Source organism: Phaethon aethereus (genome assembly GCF_964289735.1).
Source record: "Phaethon aethereus genome assembly, chromosome: 7".
NCBI classification, from domain to species: Eukaryota; Metazoa; Chordata; class Aves; order Phaethontiformes; family Phaethontidae; genus Phaethon; species Phaethon aethereus.
Genome location: NC_138583.1, coordinates 36,589,995 through 36,610,429, shown reverse-complemented (window position 1 = coordinate 36,610,429; position 20,435 = coordinate 36,589,995). Strand labels below are relative to the sequence as shown.

At 41.5% G+C, this 20,435-nt stretch overlaps 1 protein-coding gene across 1 annotated transcript; it reads right to left on the bottom strand.

Annotated features, from left to right (window-relative positions):
* Positions 1 to 723: 723 nt before the first annotated feature.
* On the bottom strand, positions 724 to 11,105 carry LOC309406913 (CUB and zona pellucida-like domain-containing protein 1; the record flags this gene model as incomplete). The annotated part of the gene is made up of 9 exons (XM_082002292.1): positions 724 to 1,576; positions 3,015 to 3,283; positions 3,617 to 4,002; positions 4,672 to 4,844; positions 5,693 to 5,916; positions 7,312 to 7,462; positions 8,526 to 8,740; positions 8,960 to 9,095; positions 11,024 to 11,105. The coding sequence occupies 9 exons, from the start codon at positions 11,103 to 11,105 to the stop codon at positions 1,404 to 1,406; spliced, it is 1,809 nt and encodes a 602-aa protein (XP_081858418.1). The 3' UTR covers positions 724 to 1,403.
* Positions 11,106 to 20,435: the final 9,330 nt, after the last annotated feature.

The window sequence follows — 20,435 nt, the reverse complement described above, 5'->3', positions numbered from 1 at the left end:
AGAAGTACTCTAAATAAACTGAGTTACAGCTTGTCTTTCTACCTACATGTAATCAGTTGACTTTTCTGTTGTCTTGATTTTTGATATGTAATGTGTTACTAGTAGAACAGAATGTAGTTTCTTGTGCTTTTGGTTTATTTTAATGGCCCTCCTGTTGAAGTTGTTTATTACTCTGTCTAGAAGAGGAAGGGTAGTATTGGCATTGCCTAACTTACACTGTTGAAGGAGTTGGGTTTAGAGAGGCAGGCTAACTTGAACCCCAGCCTGTGTTCTTTGAAAGCCTTACTGGCTATACATGCACCTAAGTTAGGAATCTAAGCTCCTTAAGTGGTATCTAAACCAAGCCTGTCATAATTTTTCCCTCCTAAAATACTTGAGCCATGCAGGAACAACTGAAATGAATGTATATTTAGCAGAGTTCTGTTTATCCATGTTTCATTATCCTAAGATGTGCAAGTACTTCATTCATGGTTCCTCTCAAGGGGCTTCGTTGCCAGGTAGGATATGCTGGGGTAGGTAGGATCTGCTGCATTTCAGCAGCCTTAGGCCAGAGAAGTAGCCTTATTGCATGGTATTTACATTAATCTGTTGGGGAGGTAGAAATGTAACTTGGAAGTCCCTCTTTTGTGGAAGGTCAAGCTTCAGACTTCCTTCTGTTTATTGGTCTTCGAATTCTGGGGTGCACCATTTAACTTGGACTGTATAGGGACTGAATGGGAAACTCCTAAGTTGGGTGCACAGACATTTGTTGTATTTGGTGTTTTAAAATGCATTGAGCAAAAGCTATTGATGGGGAAGCAAGCATTGACTCAGCAAGCAGGGTAAGCATGTACAATCCAGTGTCCTTAGTCTACCTAATATTTTCTTCTCCAGGAAAACGCATGTCTTTTGAAGATTGTCAGATCTTGATGGTAGCAACCCACAGGAGTAGATTTTTGCAGAGAGGATAATTTGCTTTGAACAGGCATCTCACAGTTGTTCCTCAGCATAGCTCATGCCAGGGGAGTTTCAAAGTGATTCAAAAAGATGAAAAGAGAATTTTTTTTTGGGGTGGGGAAGAAAAAAGGACCTAAATTATCTTGTACTTTACCAGTCACTTTACTCCTGTAAAGTTAGTTTCCAGATGCTTTCTAAGAAACTGAGGTAGACACTTAAATCACTGACTTGAAAAAGAATTTAAGGTAGAGTATGAGGTTGAGAGGGGTTGTTTAATTACAAAAAAAGTGAAAATATGTTTCCAAGAATTGTTGTATTCCAAGGCTGTTAGTTTATTGATTTTTTTTTTTGTGGGGGTGGGGGGGTGTTGGGTTTTTTTTTGTTGGTTTGGGTTTTTTTCCCCTCTCCACTCTTTGGGTGACAAATCTGAATAGAAGTTGACACAAATTCAAAATATCCTGAAGTAGTTAATATGAGGTCTGGATTTTTTGGTACCTGTATCCTGCCTGGCATTTGTGATATTTTAGTATCACAGCTACCACAATTATAATATTTGAAATTAAAACCACAAATGAAAGAGTGTAGAAGCTGTATTGTTGCAGGTTCGGGGTTTCTTGAGCATCTGCTTTAGTGAGGGATTCTGTGTAGAGAAAAAACAAAGTGGAATGTTTATAGTTTTGAATACCATGTCATTTCAATGGAAATTCAATAAACATTTTTTCAGATATTTTGGTTCTGAGGACTTGACCCACACTGACTGAAAATTTTGAACCTGTAGTACTGAAGAATTGTAAAAATTTTAAATAAAACAATTGTGCTGAAGAACATCAGAAGGTTAACAAATTCTTTGGCATCGCTGCAGCCAAGTTTCTGCCAAGCAATGCTATTGTCATCTTTAGAACCAGACAGATGGGAGACGTATTGCTGAAGCAAAGCTGAGCAGAAAAGGAACTTGTTGTTCTAACCCTGTGCCTTCTAATGGTTTACTAGCTGGTCCTCAGTAAAACTCATTTTTCTGTAAATCGTGAAGGATATTATAAAGCATAGATTAATTGTCGTAGTACTTTGAGTGCCATCTGTTTGCACTTGAATTCTTTTCATGTTATAGTTGTGTCCAGTTGCCAGCATATGGATGCAAAAATCTTTCACTATTGAAATAAACGGGAACATGTTTAAAATGCTGCTAGAGTTCAGAGTACTTAAGCATGTTTTCTTTTTTTTGTTTAAATTATTACTATTTAAGAGCATGATTCTAAATATTTCTTAGGTCTGACACCTGAGAGCATGTGGCACAGCATGGCTCAGGTGAAGCTTCGGGCTCAGTAAAAGTTAGAACAATGAGTATACTGGGAGTAACAATACAAGCTTTTAAAGATAGCTTTCCACATTTTATAGCCCACATTAGCGCTCAGTACTCATCTAGACTGCTGTAGAGCCAACTGCAAGTTGTGCTAGAGAGTTTGCCAGATTGGGGCACTAAAGCAGCTCTAATTTAAAAGCATGTTGCTTTTGATTTCTGCTCCAGTGGCTGTCCTGTTTGTATTTTTGTTCTAATAGGCAATACATGCAGTATGAGGATTTAACCTAGCATGCAGTAAGTTATCTGGCGTAGCTTTTCTTAGTACCAACAAATATAATTGAGTGGACTGTTAGAGGATACACAGGTTCTACAAAAGCTTGACTATGATTTGGAATGTGCTTTTTAAGTAGTCTGTGGCTTGAGAAATGAGTCCTGGTCTCTGCATATGCTTCATCAAAAAATGTCATGTTTGAAAATCTGAAATCTTCTCTTGCCGTTCATAACTTTCCGAATGCATAGTCAGATCCTGCATACACTACTTTTGTAATGAGTGAGCGCTGCTTTTTCTACTTCAGAGAGCATGCCTTAATCCATCGGTCTGTCAGTTTGAAAAGTACTGCTGTGATCTCGCATAACACAAACTTAGTTGAACCCGTTGCTCTGATGCCATGTTAGTTTTGAACTAGTGTAATTCACTTACTTCATTAGTGGAACGAAGGTAATGGATTTACACCAAGGAAGAGCTTAATCAGATTCTTAATTTATGTATTCCTCTTACCTGAGTGATCAGCAGACTTGAGATCTCTTTTCAGGCGGATGGGGCCTACTACGGTGTTAGTTTTCCATGTGTATGAAGAAATAGCTCTTTTCTGCCTGGAGCTACAGCCTTCGGTACAGCGTGAGTTTGCGTTGTTGCTGTCACAAATTAAAATATCACACTGGAGATAAACTGATGGAAAGCTCCGCAGGAACCTGAAGGCGTTAAATTTGAATCTTCCATAGTGTTCAAGTGGTGGGTAGGTTACCACAGTGTCATCTTTATTGCAGCTGCAACAGAATTTACAGATCTGTTGAAGTAGTCCACATACAGTTATCATTCTTGCTAACTACTGTTAACTGTACCTATAGCACTTAACTAGGGTGTTATTTTTCATATGTGGGCATACAATGATGTACTTTTTCCCTCTTCCCCAGTGCAATGTGGTGCTTGTTTTTCCTAGCTCTGTTTATGTAATGCCTTTATATTTCTATGAAACTGGGCTTCTAACCACAGTCTACTAGAGAAGATGAGAGACAAAAATAAAAGAAATATGGTTTGACATTTAGATTATATTTCTTCATATATTAGGACATGGTAATGAAATAAATTTAGCGTCTTACCCACTTCTGATTAAGTCATATGTTAGCGATCCAAAATCAGGTTGTGGAGATGCTATACAGCTATCAACAAACACCAGAAGATTTGGGTCAGTGGAATGAAGACTGACTTGAGCAAAAAGAGTTTGGTTCAAGTCTACATAATAAGGGTACTGACGTACAGGCTTGGAGAATGACTCTGAATCATAGAATGACATGCTAACATTGTATTTTCCCACAGCAGTTGTGTTTTGGATTATATTATTTTTTGTTATGTAAATGACTTCTAAGGTTGAATTGTTTTCCATTTTGCATTTTGCAATAATCTGTATGTTTTTTTTGCGGGTGATGATGTTGCCAGTTGCTGAGAGAGAGATGATGTTGGTGTAAGTGATGCTGTGACCTTCATCCTGTAAAAGGAATCATATGGAGTGCTGAGTTGTGATTGTATGAGCAGTGCAATTGAAAGCAATTGTACTAAAGTTAACAAAGCCGCCCAGCTCTGCTTATCAGAGGCTCAAGATACCTTTGAAATAGGTTGCAACCAAAAAAACATTATCAGCCCTTCTGTTTTTTCAAAACACTGAACCAAGCCGCACAGCAAAAAGGTTAAGGAATTCTGCATGGACTGTGGAAAGTACCAAAGCTATGCTTCAGTTACCCTTATCAAAAGAATGCTATGAACTAGCTCTTGGGAATCTTCACATCTTAGGGTTTTCTTCCTTCCCTTGCGAACTGCAAGGTAAGTGCCAGCTGTATCGCTTGGAATGTTTAAGTTACATACCTAACATTGTGCTACTTCTGATAACCTGGGTTGGCGAGGGAATGAAACATTTGGGGTTAATTTGTGTGGCTTCTGAACTTCCTTTGAAAGGCTCATTGATCATTGGGTTCTTTGATTGTTGGGTTCCTAAAGAGAAAAAGTGTCCTTTCTACTTCAAGACTGGAAACGTGCAATGGGATGAGCTAAGTGAAAGTAAATCAGCTTATTCACATGCTAGTCCTAAACTGCTTTTTACAAGTTCTTAACATTTGTAAGCTATTGTTAGCTTATTCGCAAAACTTTTTTCACCCTTTACCTTTTTAGTTGTTCCACAGCTGGCTAATGGGAAGGAAAAGATGACTGCATCTGTTACAACTGCACTGCAAGATGGATCATTCAGCTGTAGGTGATTTTCATTATAACCAAGGGAGGCCAGATAAGACTTGCTCAGAACAATTTTCATGCTATCCGAAGAGCAGGTAAGGAATGCTGCCATTGAAAGAGAAAGTTAAAAAAACCCCCACAGAACAAAAAACATTACCACAAACTGTGCTGTGGTCATTTTTCTGTTGGTCTAGATCCTTGAACCTGTTGCATGGTTCTTGATTTGTCAGTCTGAAACAGCTTACACGCGTTTGAAGTCATGCAGAAGTTGGAACAAAATTTCATGCTTGACTTCAAAAATGTTAGATAAGCAAAACCGTGTAAAACTCGTGCTGAAAGTTTAATTTTAAACCCAGTAACAGAATGAATTGCAGCCTTTATAAAAGGGAAAAGGAATCAACAGGATAAGAGCAGAATGGTGGGTGAGGAAATTGATTTGTGGCAGACAACGAGGCTTTAGAGGTGCCCTTTCCACCTCAGTTAATGAGAAGATGGGCATGCAAACATACAGAGCCAATAAGGAAAATGGTCCAGCTCTGGGGGAAAGGAAACTGCAACACACCTAAATCCTGTTTGACAAACCAGTGCAGACCATTTTCCTGAGTATTTCAGGGAACAAAAACATTTAAACTGACCAGTCAAAAAAGCTTACAGCTCTAGCATGGTAACAATGCCTGCTTTGTCCAAAAGTAGGAAAAACTCAGATTTTCAGTGGTGCTGGCCAGAAAAAGGACCAGAAAGAACAGGCTTGCTTTTGCAGATGGGTCAGGTAATAACCTGTGCTCTGAAGGTGAGACTAATGTGGGGTTTTTGTATGTAAAGAGGGTTAATGACTACTGATAAAAAGACTTCAATCCCCAATATCAACCGTCAGTTCTTTTTGATGTTTATTTGGGAAGAATCATATGCGAGCATAAGAAACAGCATTCTGTTCCTGCAGCAAGTGTACTTACTGTTGGGCTCCACAGGACCTGGCAGCGGAGCACTGGTATACTGAGCGGAAAACCCTCTGTAGGAGTTGGCATAGTCTGTAGACAGCACGACTGTCATAACATTTGAAGAAGATTCAAATGTGGTCTTAGCAAGACCACATACTTTTCCTATTAAGCTAGTGTTAGTGGTGGGGCCGTCATAGACTGCTGTGAAGTCAAATTGGCAGTTTTGGTCTAGTTCCAGGCTGTAGAAAGAGAAAAAATAATTACAGGGAAATCTGAGTATAGAGAATATTGTTCATACTGGATGGAGGGTCCAGTGCAGATAAAGTGTCTGATGAATGCTAGTCAACTGAAATAAAAGAATGGAGAATAAAAGAACACATGAATAGATATTATTAAAACAGAGTAAAGCATGGAAAACCCTCAAAGGCAGGAAATGCCTAATAAGAGCGTGATTCTGCTCCCATTGAAATAACAAACATTTTGCTATAGCTCTCAAAAAGAAGCTGGATCAGCTTTGTGTTTATAGCTCTGATACTGTATATATTGATTGCTACTTATTTACTAAAAATAACCACACCTTCAAATATTTATATATAAATATAAGAAAAGGATGCTGTATCTTAAAATAAGAGCTTTTAATGCGCAGGGTTGACTTAATGTGGGTCTCTCAAACCTCTTGTGTATGTCACCAGGGGAGGGCTCTTGACCTTTTCATCAATCTGCACCAGAGCTTATCTCCGCGCCTGCCGCCCTTGGCGAAACGCACCAGCAGTACTGTGGTGGGTGGATACCTCCAGAACAACCTCTCTGTTCCTGAATCAGCAGATGGATCCTGGCCAGGGCTGGTGAGAACATACACGACACTATGCAGAGTTCATTATCTCAGAGGGCAGTGGTGAACATAATGATTTCCTATAGAATCCTATATGTTCCCTACTGAATTCTTATACTGCATTCTGCAGTCCGAATATCTCAAGAAATGTTCTTGAAGATACTGCCCTTTGAATTCCCTTGGTCTTGAGACTTTCTTCTGTGCACGGTGTCAGCTGATGCAGGGAAAGCCACTACATATGGGAGACCAACACTGATAAAGAGCGATATGGCTCAGGAAAATCCATGCCTGTGTGGTTCCATCAGCATTTATACTTGGAAGTACTTAAGGCAGTTCTATGTTATCTTCTTTGGCCAAGAGCCAGCAATACGGAGGAAGAAGTTCTTTGGGCGATACTTGCTTTATTCTTCTTTTGAGTCTCGATTCTAAATTGCAATTACAGTGCACATGATGGTTTTAAACATGTTCCTTGTGTAGCAAAAGCTTTATTTATACTGATGGATTTAAATTCAGATCATTCAGGCTAGCTTAAAATGAACCTACACCTCATGGCTAGTCACCTGAAATACTTTCTGCATTTCACTGATGGGCACTTCAGTAGCTATAGGGTAATAATGTATAGTGATGTGGAACACATTGCAATTACTTTATCATAAGAGTCAGCAAAGGACATTTGTATATATAGATATAAGAAGTATTTAGATGTTCTAAAAGTCTGAAAGCACTTCTGCTTCCTGCATTTAAAGTAATGCCTTTAAACAGAATGAAAAAAGAGTAATAGAGCATTAGGGCATTTACTTACAAAAAGTCCTGAAACTGTAAGTTTATCTTGGAGTTTTTTTCTGTTTGTATGTGCCAGACACAGTATGTAAATTCAGGGTAAGATGCTGGGTAGTTGGGACTGGTAAATGTCCCATTGGGACCAGTTAATTGTCCCCCACAATTTTCAATTTCTGAAAAGAAGAGTAGATACATTGTTAACATAATGGTATATATATAATGAACCATTAAAAAAAAATTTAAATTATTATTGTTTCTTTAGGATTCCGTTCCTTTGGAAATGACTAAAGGTACTAAAGAGAGAACTTCAACAGACAATTTCAGGTCCGGTGGATGTTACAAACTGAAGCCTGTTGTTGCTATATCTGTGATGCACAGTGTAATGACATCTCAGATGCCTGTAAATGACTTAGCTTTGACACTGTAAGCAATTTAGTTGTATCTACATTTCGGGTAAATTAGGTGCCGTCTTGAAAAACTGGTAATGAAGATGCCATAGCAGCCAAGGGAAACCCTGAGAGACTTTATATTAGAGAAAACTATGAAGCTTTGGTCATGATCTATATGGAAGTGCAAAATCTTCAAATTTGAGAATTTTTACTTGATAGACAAAGGCAAAATAAAGTCAAGTCAGTAGAAACCTTAGAAAGACAAATGTAGACTAGGAATAGGACACAATTTTTCACTATCAGCAGCATAAATGAGGATGTGGTAACTACTCTGTAAAATTGAAGCTTTTAAGAGCTTAATACCATGCCCTTTGCAGAAGCAAAGGAACGGGTCGCAAGCGAGGACTGATCTTGTCCAAGCTGTTCTTACCTTTTAAGGAAAAAAGTAAGGAGCTTGTTGCATGAAAACCTTACTGACTTCTGCGCCCTGTAGTCAGAGCAGTTCTGACTAGATGGTCATATTCTTTTTCTGGGTGAATGCTATAATATTTGCAAACTGAGTAAATGTAGCAGAAGCCTGTAAGTAAGAGTAGAGTCCCATAATGGAGACTTTGTAATCATTTTTTCTGAGTGAAATTTAACCTTTTAGGCTCTCTGCAAGTGCACTATGGTTTTGCTGCCTCTTTCCTCTCACTATTTCCCCCCCATCATTCTCTAAGGGCTGAAGAACTGACTGAGACTAATTAAAGATTCTGTTAATAGTCTCTAATTGCTGTCCTAATGGGAAAGTTTCTTTTAATGGTGCAATTCAAATGGTACTTAATAACTGCATTAAGTTCTGACTTACTTGTTTCTGGTGAAAAGAAATAATAGAAGACAAAAAAGTTTCGTGTGAAAGCCACAGAGTTTGTTGTTATGAGAAAAGTTAAACTGTCTGAAGACGATTGAAGTACTGGGACTGCATTAGTGTCGTTACATACTTGTCCAAGGAGAGGCGAATTAACTGAGGGACCATCATACACTTTAATATTTTCTGTTTCGCAGCTTGAAGAAGGAGCAAATCTATTTAAAAAACAAACAGACAAAACAACAAACCCCACAATGAGGACCTAAGCTCACTTATATATATACAGGCTCTTTGGAGTCCACAACACAGATTCAATAAGCATTTTACTAAAGCAAATACAGAGGAGTGTCTGGAGGCAGTATTTTTCCGTGCTGTATTCTAATGGAATGAGAATGGAATGAGACAGTACAAAAACATCTGGAGGAAACACTTACTTGAAATAGGAGAAAATGAGCCTAATTATTTGATTTTCATTCCTCTGAATCTGCCAGACGCAGTTTGCATTTGCATTTAGTTCAATCCTTAATGCTTTGTTGAGCTCGTGAAGTGAAGCGCCACAGCGAGGTACACCTATTGAAGAACAGCAACAAAAACCAGCTTGCAAGGATCTCTCTCAAGTTTTCTCTTGCAATAAGCTTTCCTCCTCCACTACGCAAAAGCTCTGGGACAGTCCATCATGGAACAGACATGCAAAATGTTGTACTATTATTATTTTTTTGTATATTACTGCAGTTTATGAAAGAGTCAAATAGTAAAAGTATATTAGAAAATGTTTTTTTATCCCGATTTTCCTAGCAGCAGAGAAAAGAGGAGTTAGGGCAGCACATAGCACAGATGAAGACAGGGGCAAAACTGGAAATGCCAAGTGACACCTCAGCAACTCTCTTCTGCAAGGCTGGTCACCACAAGCACCTCAAGCCTCCTGTCTTCCCCCTACACGGTGTTCCTAAAGATCATTGAATCCAGTTCTGAGGTTCAGCCCTTGACTTAAAAGCATTTGGGAACCTACGCTCAGGGAGTCAGAAAGGCTTTCCAGATTTGAGCTTCTAAAGGACTATGTGTGGGATTACTGCTGCATACAGTTCTGATCCTCCGTCTCTAAAAAGGTACTTCTACATGGGAAAAGCTTCAGAGAATGTCAGTGAAGATGATAAGTTTAGAATAGCTTCCAGGTGAGGAATAAGTAAATAGACTGAAGCATTTCAGGTCAGAAAAGAGATAACTAGGGGAAAAAGGAGGTGCTAGAGTTCTGCAAATTCATGAAGAGGGTTAGTGTGAGATATTCTCTTCCAATACAGTAATTCCGTGGCCTGGAATGAAACCAATAAGTTGTGGTTTTGAAACAAAAGGAGCTGGCTCTTTGCACGTGGATCTTTGCTGCAGGATGATGTGGATGGTAAAACAGGTCAAATCCACGAAAGACAAAGCCTTTAGTAACTATTAAACACAAAGGTAGTGCTTTCTCTCTGTTTCAAAAATCCTGAACCACGTCTGTTAGTGACTGGAAGAGTGTTCTGGGGAAGTATTATGCAGACTTGTATTCCTGTTCTTGCCTGAGCATCCTCTCTTGACTGTTACCAGGTTCAGGATGCAGGGCTAGCTGTACTTTGACCCAGTTCTTTTATGAAGAAAACCCAAAGCAACCATGGTTGACATCACTAACATCACTTAATGAATGTCAATAAGTTATGAAGTAGTTGCAGAAATGGCCATTGTATAGGAAACTTTAGAAAAAGTTCATAATTCAGTTTGGGCATAAGATCTCCTTTCTACTTTAATATTAATCTAAAACTAATGGTCTAAAACAGCAGGAAGAATTTCCTATACTGTGTATGCTGTCCCAGATAAAAAGATCAGGCTTTCTGATGAGCTCCAGAGGGAACAGAAAGGTTTAGGAGAAACCTTCCTTGTCACTTATGAAACCTCCCAATTGTAAGAGCGTTACAAGGTCAGCTTTGCCTTACCCTCTCCCTTCGTCCCTCTGGACTGTTCTGTAGCCAGGCACACTAGAGAAACCTGCAGCAATACTTCATTATCCTACAGTAGCTACCCACCATTAATCAGGTAAATTGCTGATTTGAGCACAGAATGGTGATCTCGGATCGAGCAATAAATGACTGCCTATTGCTTATGATCGAACAAAGGAAAAATAAAGCAAATAAAAGCAACCATTTCCCAATTAAATCACTTTATTCCTGTTACTCCAATATGGTATTAATTTATAAATTTCAATTCCAGAGTAAAAGCTCTTCAAAATCAAGTTCTTAAGTTAAAAATCTGCCAAAGGGAGTCATCTATTGCAATTTTTTCTTTTTTCCTATTTAACATCTTTAACACTTGCTGGCACATTTCGGTGTTACTATTGTGCAGCAGTACATTAAAATAAGATGCACTTTTAGAGATATGTTTAACACTTTTCCCTTCAGTTGTCTATAAAATACCTATTACGCAAAAACTAATAAAATTTCACAGGTGAAAAAAAGACATGATTTCCATACCCATGGATTCTATTGAGTTGTCTTCAGCGAGAGCTAAAGCAGTGAAGAGAGGCAGGAGGAGGAACTGTCTGAGCGCCTGCATTTTGTTGGCAGCTGGGGAGGTTAGGCTTTTCTAACTTTTATACGATTTCGTAATCATCTTGTATTACATGGTATCACAGATGGAGGGCTTAATCTCTCAGTTACTGTTTCTTTTTAACAGATATAAATGAGAAAGTAACAGGTGTGCCCATTTTTTTTAACATGTACTGCATAGAGTAAGTTTAAGTGTGTTTTTGTCAGCTCTCGTGGGTTCAAAGCACATTTTTCAGGGTGCGTTGGCATGAGCTGGAATGTTCTGGAGGGATTGCCAGACTCCGTGGGAGATGCGTTCAGCAGTTTGCTCTTAGCACTGGTCAGCAGGAGCTTGGTTCTCCCCACCTTCATTTTGACGCCTGTCCCTTCAGGTTGCATTGGGCAAGTCATTCCCTGTCCTTGCTGAGGATCCCTCAGGCTGTAAGGTGGGACTGTCGTAACAGGGTTGTCAGGAGTAATAATTTGCTGTTGCTGAAGCAGTTGTGGAGGAACAAGGCCAGATTCATGTCAGTCACAGATTTAAAAGAAGAATATTGCGCTGCAGCCGCTTTGCAGATGAAACTTTCATAGTCCCACAATAGCAGCTACAAAAAAAAAAAGGGAATCAGCCTTTCCTTCCCGAGGTAAGGAGACAAGCATGGTCCCAAGAGCCTCAATTCCTTCAGCACGAGTCCGATGAGTATCTGTTCCAATCTATTTACGCTGCTTTGTCTGTCCTTCCATAAGGACCAAAGCTCTCGAAATCCAGAGCGTTTCCTGCTGCAGCAGCAGATACCGGATCGTTAAAGCTTCTAGAGCTGTGAGTGCCAGTGCCGCAGATGTGCTTTTACCCGACCTTGGCTCGGCGCGGTACCTGCGTGGTGTGGGGACAGCCAGGGTTCACGCCGGAGCCTGGCTGTGTGGTTCTTTCCAATACACAGAGCGGGTATCCCACAGCTGTGCAAACACGTGTTCTTTCAAGTTTACTAGTAAAGTCAAATTGCAACGCAGACCTTCTTGAAACACATCCAGGCGCTTTACTTTCATAAAGACTTTTTTTTTTTGTACAACCCTTTTTTTTTTTTTCTTTTATAGCTAAACTGAAATATGATACATCTGTAATGATCCTATATTTCTAATCTGAGACCTGTGCCGCCTTTAAAGCAATTCTCTCTGATTTTTAACGCACTTTAAGGATTTTGAATGCAATTCTCTTCATCATGACAGTGTACTTATATTGCCTTTAAACATGGAGGCATTGAATCCATGTATAAAGATGTTGCATAGCATCTGAATTCCCTTTAGCTTCTGGAAATGCTAAATTTGCATTTACTCTGCATAGCCTTTAATTTCTTAAACCCACACACATACTTGCAGGGACTTTTCAAAATGCTAACATCTGTTTTGTGTGCATTTTACATGTGAACTGGTGTACGGAGCTCTGCCAATCAATGCTGTGCCCATCAGAACCCAGAAGAAAATGCCTGTGGCCGTGATTCCTTGGTGGTTTACTCCAGTAGTTACAGGTTGGTAGTCAAACTGTTTGGAATTGCTTGTATATAAATGATTAGGAAATTTTCTTTGCTGGAGTTGATACTGGAGGACTGGGCACCTAAGCAGTGGCCCAATGTCTCTGAAGGGCTGAGCCCGTGCCCACGCTTGAGGCTGGCTGGTAGCTCCATCTGCACAGAGAAGTCCCTAAGCCACTGTGCTGCTCTGCGTACTCGCGCTACGAATCCGAGCGTTCAAACTGTGTTAAGTCTGTGTTCAGATGGTGTGATGTGTTCAGATACCAAGGGATGCCAAAATATTAACGGCCCGCTTTGAATTACCTCTCAAAAGACAAAGGCCAGCCAAAGTCCTTTAAGATGAGGAGAGAATGACTGTAGGGAAGGTGTTTTACAATAGCAGATCCTCAGCACAAATTAGCGTGCATTTTAGTACAAAGGAATGAGGATTCAGTTGTGACACTTATTTACAGGCACTTTCTCTCACTGCCTGCAGCCGGGAGTGCAACAGCAGGGAAAATGTGATTTCAAGCACTTTACGTCATTACCTGTGAGACGCGGAGCCGCAGGGTTACGAGTGTGAAGGAGTTTTGTATGAACTAGGTATGATTAGGAGATACCCTGGCTCAGGACGGGCATGACGGTCCTGCAGGATGAGGACTTTGGCAGTGAGCCTGCTCAGCCAATGCTGAGGCTTAGCCACCAGGTAAGAGATTAGATCTGGAGCCTTCGTGGGGGATTTGCGTGACTTTGACATTTGAGAGCTGGCTAAGTTATTCATGGAGCTGAGTTTCAGAATGAGTCTAGTCCCTTTTTTGAAGGGATGAAGCATAAAAGGAAAAGTTGCTGGAAAAAGTGGATTTTTTTGTCTTGTGTGGCACAGCATCTAGATGCTAGGCATCCTTATTTTGGTACAGGGCATCTCATTATGAGTTTGAGTAATCTGCACATACTCGCCGTATGGAAACTGTATATTGGTCTTCAAGATGCTTTTCACAGTCAGACCAGGTTTGCCAGATTATCAGAATTTAATCCATCTCTTTCTCTGAGATGACTGCTGTACTCCTGTACAGTTCCGCAATCAACAATAGATTTTTCTCTATTATGAACTGAAAATCATTAATTTCCTTTTTTTTTTTTTTTACAAAGACATTCCAAGTAGGACACTTTAACATTAAAGTACAGGAACACTTTCTTGGCTCAACATGACATCATTTGAACAGATTGAAAGAAAAAGGATGAAGCAAATGCTTATAGTGCAGTAAATTTAGATGTACAATTTTTTATATTTCTAATCTCCAGTAATAAAACCTGGGATATGGGAAGATTAATAGTTTATACGTATTGCAGATATTATATCTCAGTACATGTACAGTATTTTTCCAAGTATTTTTGAGTTCCTGTTTAAGGTAATTGCTCAGACATTACTGGTTACCAGGAATGCTTATCCTTTGATTTATGTCTCTTTGTGAGCTCAGAAAGCAGCGCTGTGACGTGTGCATCTGTAAGGCAGGTTAATCTTCCTTAAATGCTCAGTATTTGAGCTATTTGGTACAATGGGGAGAACTGGAAGAACTGGGGAGGGACACAAAGTCTTGGTGAGAAAAATCAGCCAGCTGATCCAATTGCTCTTTGTCACTGAGAGTATTTACTGAAGTTTAAGGTTTTACAAATCTGCAATATAGACATAAAAGTTCTGCAATTACAGAACAGAAGTACAGTTAAGGTTAAAACATTTTTAGATTTACAACGCCTAGTATAATGTATTTCTAGAAATTAGTAGCAGATGTGCAACACACTGATCACATACATAAGCGATCAACATAATGTTATGGTTAGAAGAAGCGTTATTGGGGCTGTTATTATTTGGGGATGATAATAATGATGACGTCCTTTGCGCTTCTTTTGCCTCTTGTCATATAGCCCTGGTAGCGTTGGAAGGAATAATTGTATCTGTTGCATGCTAATATTTTGCACCGTAAGCAAACTCTTGGGTATATAGGGCCTCTGAACTTGAACTGGACAATCCTGTTGCCTGGTGAATAGTAGTTCCCACAGGTTGGGTCCCTTACACACCTGAGAAAAAAAAAAGGAAAAAAACCCCCATGTATAATTGTCATACAAAAATAGTGACATGGTCACTAAGCCCATTTTTTTCATTGGTTACAAGAAACTTTCCTTCAGAAATTTCTGAATGTGATGTTAATCACAATTCACAGCACAGAACTCCTGAACACAGATGCAACTGTATGGAATTTAATATGTATGTTAGTATAATATGTAGCACAACATATATAAATATCACATATGTATGTAAATTTATAAATGTAAAGCACCTGATGGAATTTTAAATACATGAAAGAGAGTTACTGTGCGGGTCTGTTACCTTTCCAAAGTTATTTTTTATTTCAACCTTAGAATTTCTGAAGAGCTATGAAGAAACAATTCCATATCCCAAATCAACCAAAACCCCTTTAATCAGATGCTTCATCCTTCTCTAAATTTTTTATATAATTCGTGAAATACCTTCTGAGAATTTATATGAATTCTTCTTCCCTACCAGAATATTATGGGGAATGAAACATAAAGAGCCAACTAACAAAACTGTGTTTTTGTCCTAATAGCTAGCTCATTTAAAATCCTGCTGCTTCTTGCAAGCAGGTAACTCAAATGTGTTTCAGGACTGTGTTTCTTTGGTGTATGTATTTGTTATCCATATGAAGTCAATCACATGTGAGGAATTACTTTGAAATGGTTGTTGAGATATTTTCTTTACTCTTTTCTGAATAAATCAGACGCCACAGTCATAAAGTCATGACAATTTGGAGAGACCACACACGTGTCTCAATAGCATCAGATTTGGCTCTGTGCTGTAGAGGGTAGCACGAACAAAGAAATCCTGGTTTGGCTGAACATAATATGATGAAATCCTCACCGAATTTGAAAAAGATGGTGAATCATAAAAAGCAAACTTGACAATAAATCATCTAGATGGAGTTTCCTGGTATGGAGACTCTCTAACACTGGGTATCATTTGGGCAGCAGTGTTCCTGTCTGTTTTGCAGTTGAGGTTTGTCAAGAGAATTTGTATTTCTGCTGTAGAAGGTGCCAGAAATGAATCCTTCCACTGTGTTAGAATAGGTCATGGCTTGATGGGCTACGAGTTTAGAGCTGCAAAGTATGGCTGAAACCTTTTCCTGAATGTCTCTAGAAAGTCAGGCAAGCTAAGGGGTAACAGGGCTCAGCTGCCCATGCTGGGAAGATCCCGGGCCACCCGAGGTGGGCCAACCGCAGGTCCCAGCTGAGGACATTGCCAAGTTGTGAGAAAGTCTGCAGAGCCACGCAAGATAAGAGAGGTGAAATTACTGACGAATCAATTGTTAATGTTAACTGTTAAATGTTAACTGTTAATTCGGGTTCAGTTAGTAGCTCAAGGACTCAAGAGGGAAAACACCAACATGGAGGAGTAGAAAGTCTTAAAGGAAAAAAAACTTGGGGAATGGCAGCTGAGCACAGTGGAGGGTCTGTTTGAAGGAGCCACGGAGGAAGACTGACCCTTCTGCGCCTGACTGTCGCCCGGCCAGCAAAGGCTCGTTGGGAGTCTCCTCAGTGTGGTGACCACGCTAGCGCCCAGCTCACTAAATCCTGCTCTCCCTTGGGTGTTGGAGTGAATACGCCGTTGCTTTATACGTCAGAGCTGTACGTAACCCAGAGTCTCTTTGTTTTGGGCACGTTTAGCCACACACAAGGTGACCCGACAAGGGAGGGTTATGAAAGGGAAGTGGGGCAGGGAAGTGTGTTAAATGGGAAGGTGGATAATGTAATATAATTTAGAATAATGAACTTTTAGAAATATAATTTTGTTGTGGTGTTAATATAATGTTCATCTATGCCATGGATGTTCCATGTCAACTTTCCAAGTCTTGGCATTCACAAAGCCATGGGGTTGCATTATCCAGTAACAATCTCTAAAAATATTTTTGAAATTTTTTTCATAAATTATTTTGATAACACCTTGGCATGAGATAATTTCAAACTCATACATTCCTACCAGCCTTCATGTGCCACAGCCTTTGTATGGCATGTGAAACACGGCATAGGAGTTGATCCCAGGCCTGTATCAGGGGTTGCTCAGGTGTCCGTTCCCTGCACGGTAGCCTCTGGCATTGGTGTGGGGTCTTCTGGTGGTCACTGTTAGGAAAATTCCCTTCCCTAACTCTGATATCAATCAGTCTTTACAGGATGAAAGTGTATTACTAACTTTCTATATATTACTTCACATTATAAACTGTAATGTAGTAGGAGGGTACAGTGGTACCTTCTGGTAGTGGAATTTTACTGGAGACTCTGGTATTGTTCATGCTTAATTAAAAACAAACTGAAGGACAGGCTGGCTCTGCAAAGAAGGACTTTGCTTTGTGGAAGCTCAGAGTGAATGCTTCCCCCGGACAGCCAAGATAATGCCAGCATCCCAGCCCCTCTGACACGTCTTGGAAACCCTCCCAGCTGATGCTGGTGTCACAGATCAGTAACTCGGCAAGACTGACTCCAGGGACGTCTGGATCAATAGACAGGGAGCAAGAAAGCTGCAGAAATGGAGTTGTTTTACAAAAGTTTACTATGGTTAGTAATCGGTAGTGCGGGTGTGAGTGACTAGGCAAATTGTGTTGTACCTGCACGTTTGAAGGGTGTAAGAACCCCGTGTAAAACCATGTTTGGGGTGCCCCAGTTTGGCTGGGACGCCTCATGTGCATGAATAAATATTTACCCTTGTAACTTTATACTTTGCACCCCAGGCCTCCTCGGTTGGCACAGGCCAGTTAAGAATCGTAGTAGCATCACCCGCGCGTACTTAGGCAGGTAAGGAAGGTTTGCTGGAGAAGAAGAAATTTAGTGTTAATAATCCATATGTAAGCATAGAGTAAAATGCAGCGTGTATTAAATACTGGTATTTAAATACTGCAAATGTGGGCCGTGCTGCTGCACCCGGCAATGGTAGCTGAGTGGAGAGGAGGTGTGCCATTAATTGCTGGCTGGGGCTAAACCACGACAGTTCGCGGCTCCCTCCTACAGCTACCCCAAGGTTACACAAGCTCGTCCGTTCTCTCAGGGGAAGAGGGTGAGCTCCCCGCCATAACAAGCTGTTTCTTTGCCCGCGAGCCCTCCGGAGCACACGAGCACTGACTGGCCAGCAGCCTGGCGGGCTACGGGCAGATGTTTAAATGTGTTTTTTCCGTAAACGGTGCAGACATAGGCCAGCTCATCGCCTTGACCCTCGCCACCGGGGACGGTTCGGCTGCCAGCCCCCGTACCAGCGGTGTGCGGTCTCTGGGTAAGCTGCGGCATCCCCAAGCACCATGCCTGCTCCCAGCCTCTCCTGCTTCCCCCTTTCTTCTGCACTCAGATACTCTCCGCTATTGAATCGCCAGGCTTTCCCAGCGCACGTCTCTCTCCCAGCATATACTGCCTGAGGAAGGGCAGTCATCAAGAAGAAGAAAGGATGCGAATACCTTACCTGGGTTTATAGGTGCTGGGTCTGTTTTTGGATGGGCTTTTAATGGAAAAAAAACAAACAACAAAACAAACCAAAAAGGAAATAAGTGAGACTGAATGAGGAAAATGTGTGCTCTTATATAATCAATCAATATACATTAATCAGCTGAATGCATTAAGACTAGGAAATGTTAGTAACAACAGTTCTGAGGAATAGAATTGTCATGGACAAAGGGCTCGTATTAAGAAAAGTGTAGGGGCTTGAATACTAAAGATAACATACTACTAGCATTAATAGGAACAAGATTTAATTCTGTCTATTCCTTTATGTAGGCAGATAGTCCGATGCTCAAATGCATGCTTGGCATCCAAAGTTCAGTTTTTGTATGTTGTCAACACAAGTATGTGTGTTCTACTGAGGCAGCCGAGTGCCCTTTACCAATGTGTAGCTGATAGGCCCAGGCTTTAAAGAAAACCTTAGTTTTCTATCTAAGCATCTGAGGCAGAATATTTTCAATTAATGAGCAGAACTTGCATTTCCATTTTTTTAAAAAAGTTAAATCCCGTTGTAGAAAACTAAGGTTCAAACCAAATACCACTGGGTATGTCAGAAGGATTCCCACTGGCTCAACTTCCAGTGGGGATGCAACTTTGAACGTGCAGGGAGGCTGACTTTCTAGGAGTAGAGATGATCTAGAGGAAATCTGGATTTATACTGGTGTAGAGTGTCTGCCCCAGTGGCTTCCCCTTCCCTGGTATGTTAATCAGTGCAGGTATTTCTCCCATATCAATACCAACAGCATTTTCCATCCCTTGATTTGTATGGAAGCCAAAGGAATTATCCCCAAAGTTAAATGCTAGATGCATGAGATTATGCACACAGTGGAGACAGGGAGACATGCCAACACATCATCAGAGCACGACTTCGATAGAGAACTAAGGGTGTAAACCAGAGTAACGCTGCATGACTTACAGGAGGTAACGGCTGCTGCTTCAGGAGTTGGAGGGACTGGTAGAGCAGATGCGCTTGTTACTGTGAGAAGAGAAAATATTAAACTAAACATTGTCTGCGTTTTAAATCCATTGACGACTCACGTGAGAACCTGTGACCTGCTCACCATGGTTGAAGAAATTACCAGAAATAAATACCTCTTTTTTCAGCCGTCGTGGACTGGGCCGGGACTGTCAAAGAGAAAGTAAAAGCCGGGCGTCAGTAACTGTTCCGTTACCGTGTGAGCAAGGCCAGGACTGTTAATGGGGAGGGCACCGGTTCAGCCCCAGGGTCAAGCATTAGACCAACCAAAGCCATGCGTACCCGCTGCTTCAGGGGCCGCGGTCTCTGCAGGAGCCGATCCCAGACGGGAGAGAAAACAAAGCCGCAGGTTAGCCGTTGTGCCAGCACGGGGTAGGCGCCGGGCACCCGGACCACGGGAGACCCGCCGGTCTCCCTCGGGTGGCCGTCAGCGGCGCGCGGAAGGTGCTGCTGCTGCCCGGGGCAGGCGTTAGCGAAGCCTGCCCGGAGCATGAGCGTCCCCGCTGGAAGGACAACGCCTCCCCGTGCAGGCTGCCTCTGCCGTGGCCGCCGACGGGCCTCTGACCTGCCGCGGGAAAGGCCCTGGAAACCTGTGGGACGTTTGCTAAACCACGGTTTGGGGGCCGGGGGCCGGTGAGACACAGTTTCGTTTGTAACGCGCGGTGCCCCCGGCCGCCGCACTGAGGGAGGCAGGGTCCCCGCTGCCGCGGCGGGCGTTGAATGTGGCCGTTCCCGCGGGAAGCAGGGCCCGGTGCGTGCCGCGGTGGGGATGCAGCTTGGGGATGTGCAGGAAGGCTGGCTTTCGTGGGGTGGGATGACTGAGTGCAAATCTGAATTTATATGGGTGTATCTGTCTGCCCCAGCGGTTTCACCTTCCCTACTGCTTTCAGCAGCGCGGGTATTTCTCCTGTACCGATACCAAGCTCCTTTTTCTCCTTTGTTGTGTATGGAAGCCAAGGGAGAGGCGATGGGGATTATCCCTGAAGCTTATGGTTAAATCCATGAGATTATACACACAGTGGAGACAGGGAGCCAGCCAATTCATGATCAGAAATTGGGCAGATAATTAAGCGCGTAAGCCAGAGTAACGCTGCGTTACTTACAAGTGGTAATGTCTGTTGGTTCAGGAGTAGGAGAGACTGTTACTGTGAGAAAGAAAAGACAAAATTAAATATTGTCTGCATTTTAAATGTGTATTTTTGCCCCGAGGCCCATAGCAGCAGCCTCAGACACTTGCGATATCGCATGAAGCCATGTGAGTAACTGGGAAGCGCTTCGCTGCACGGCTGAACGTAGCTCGAGTGCGGCCTTGAACGTACACGCC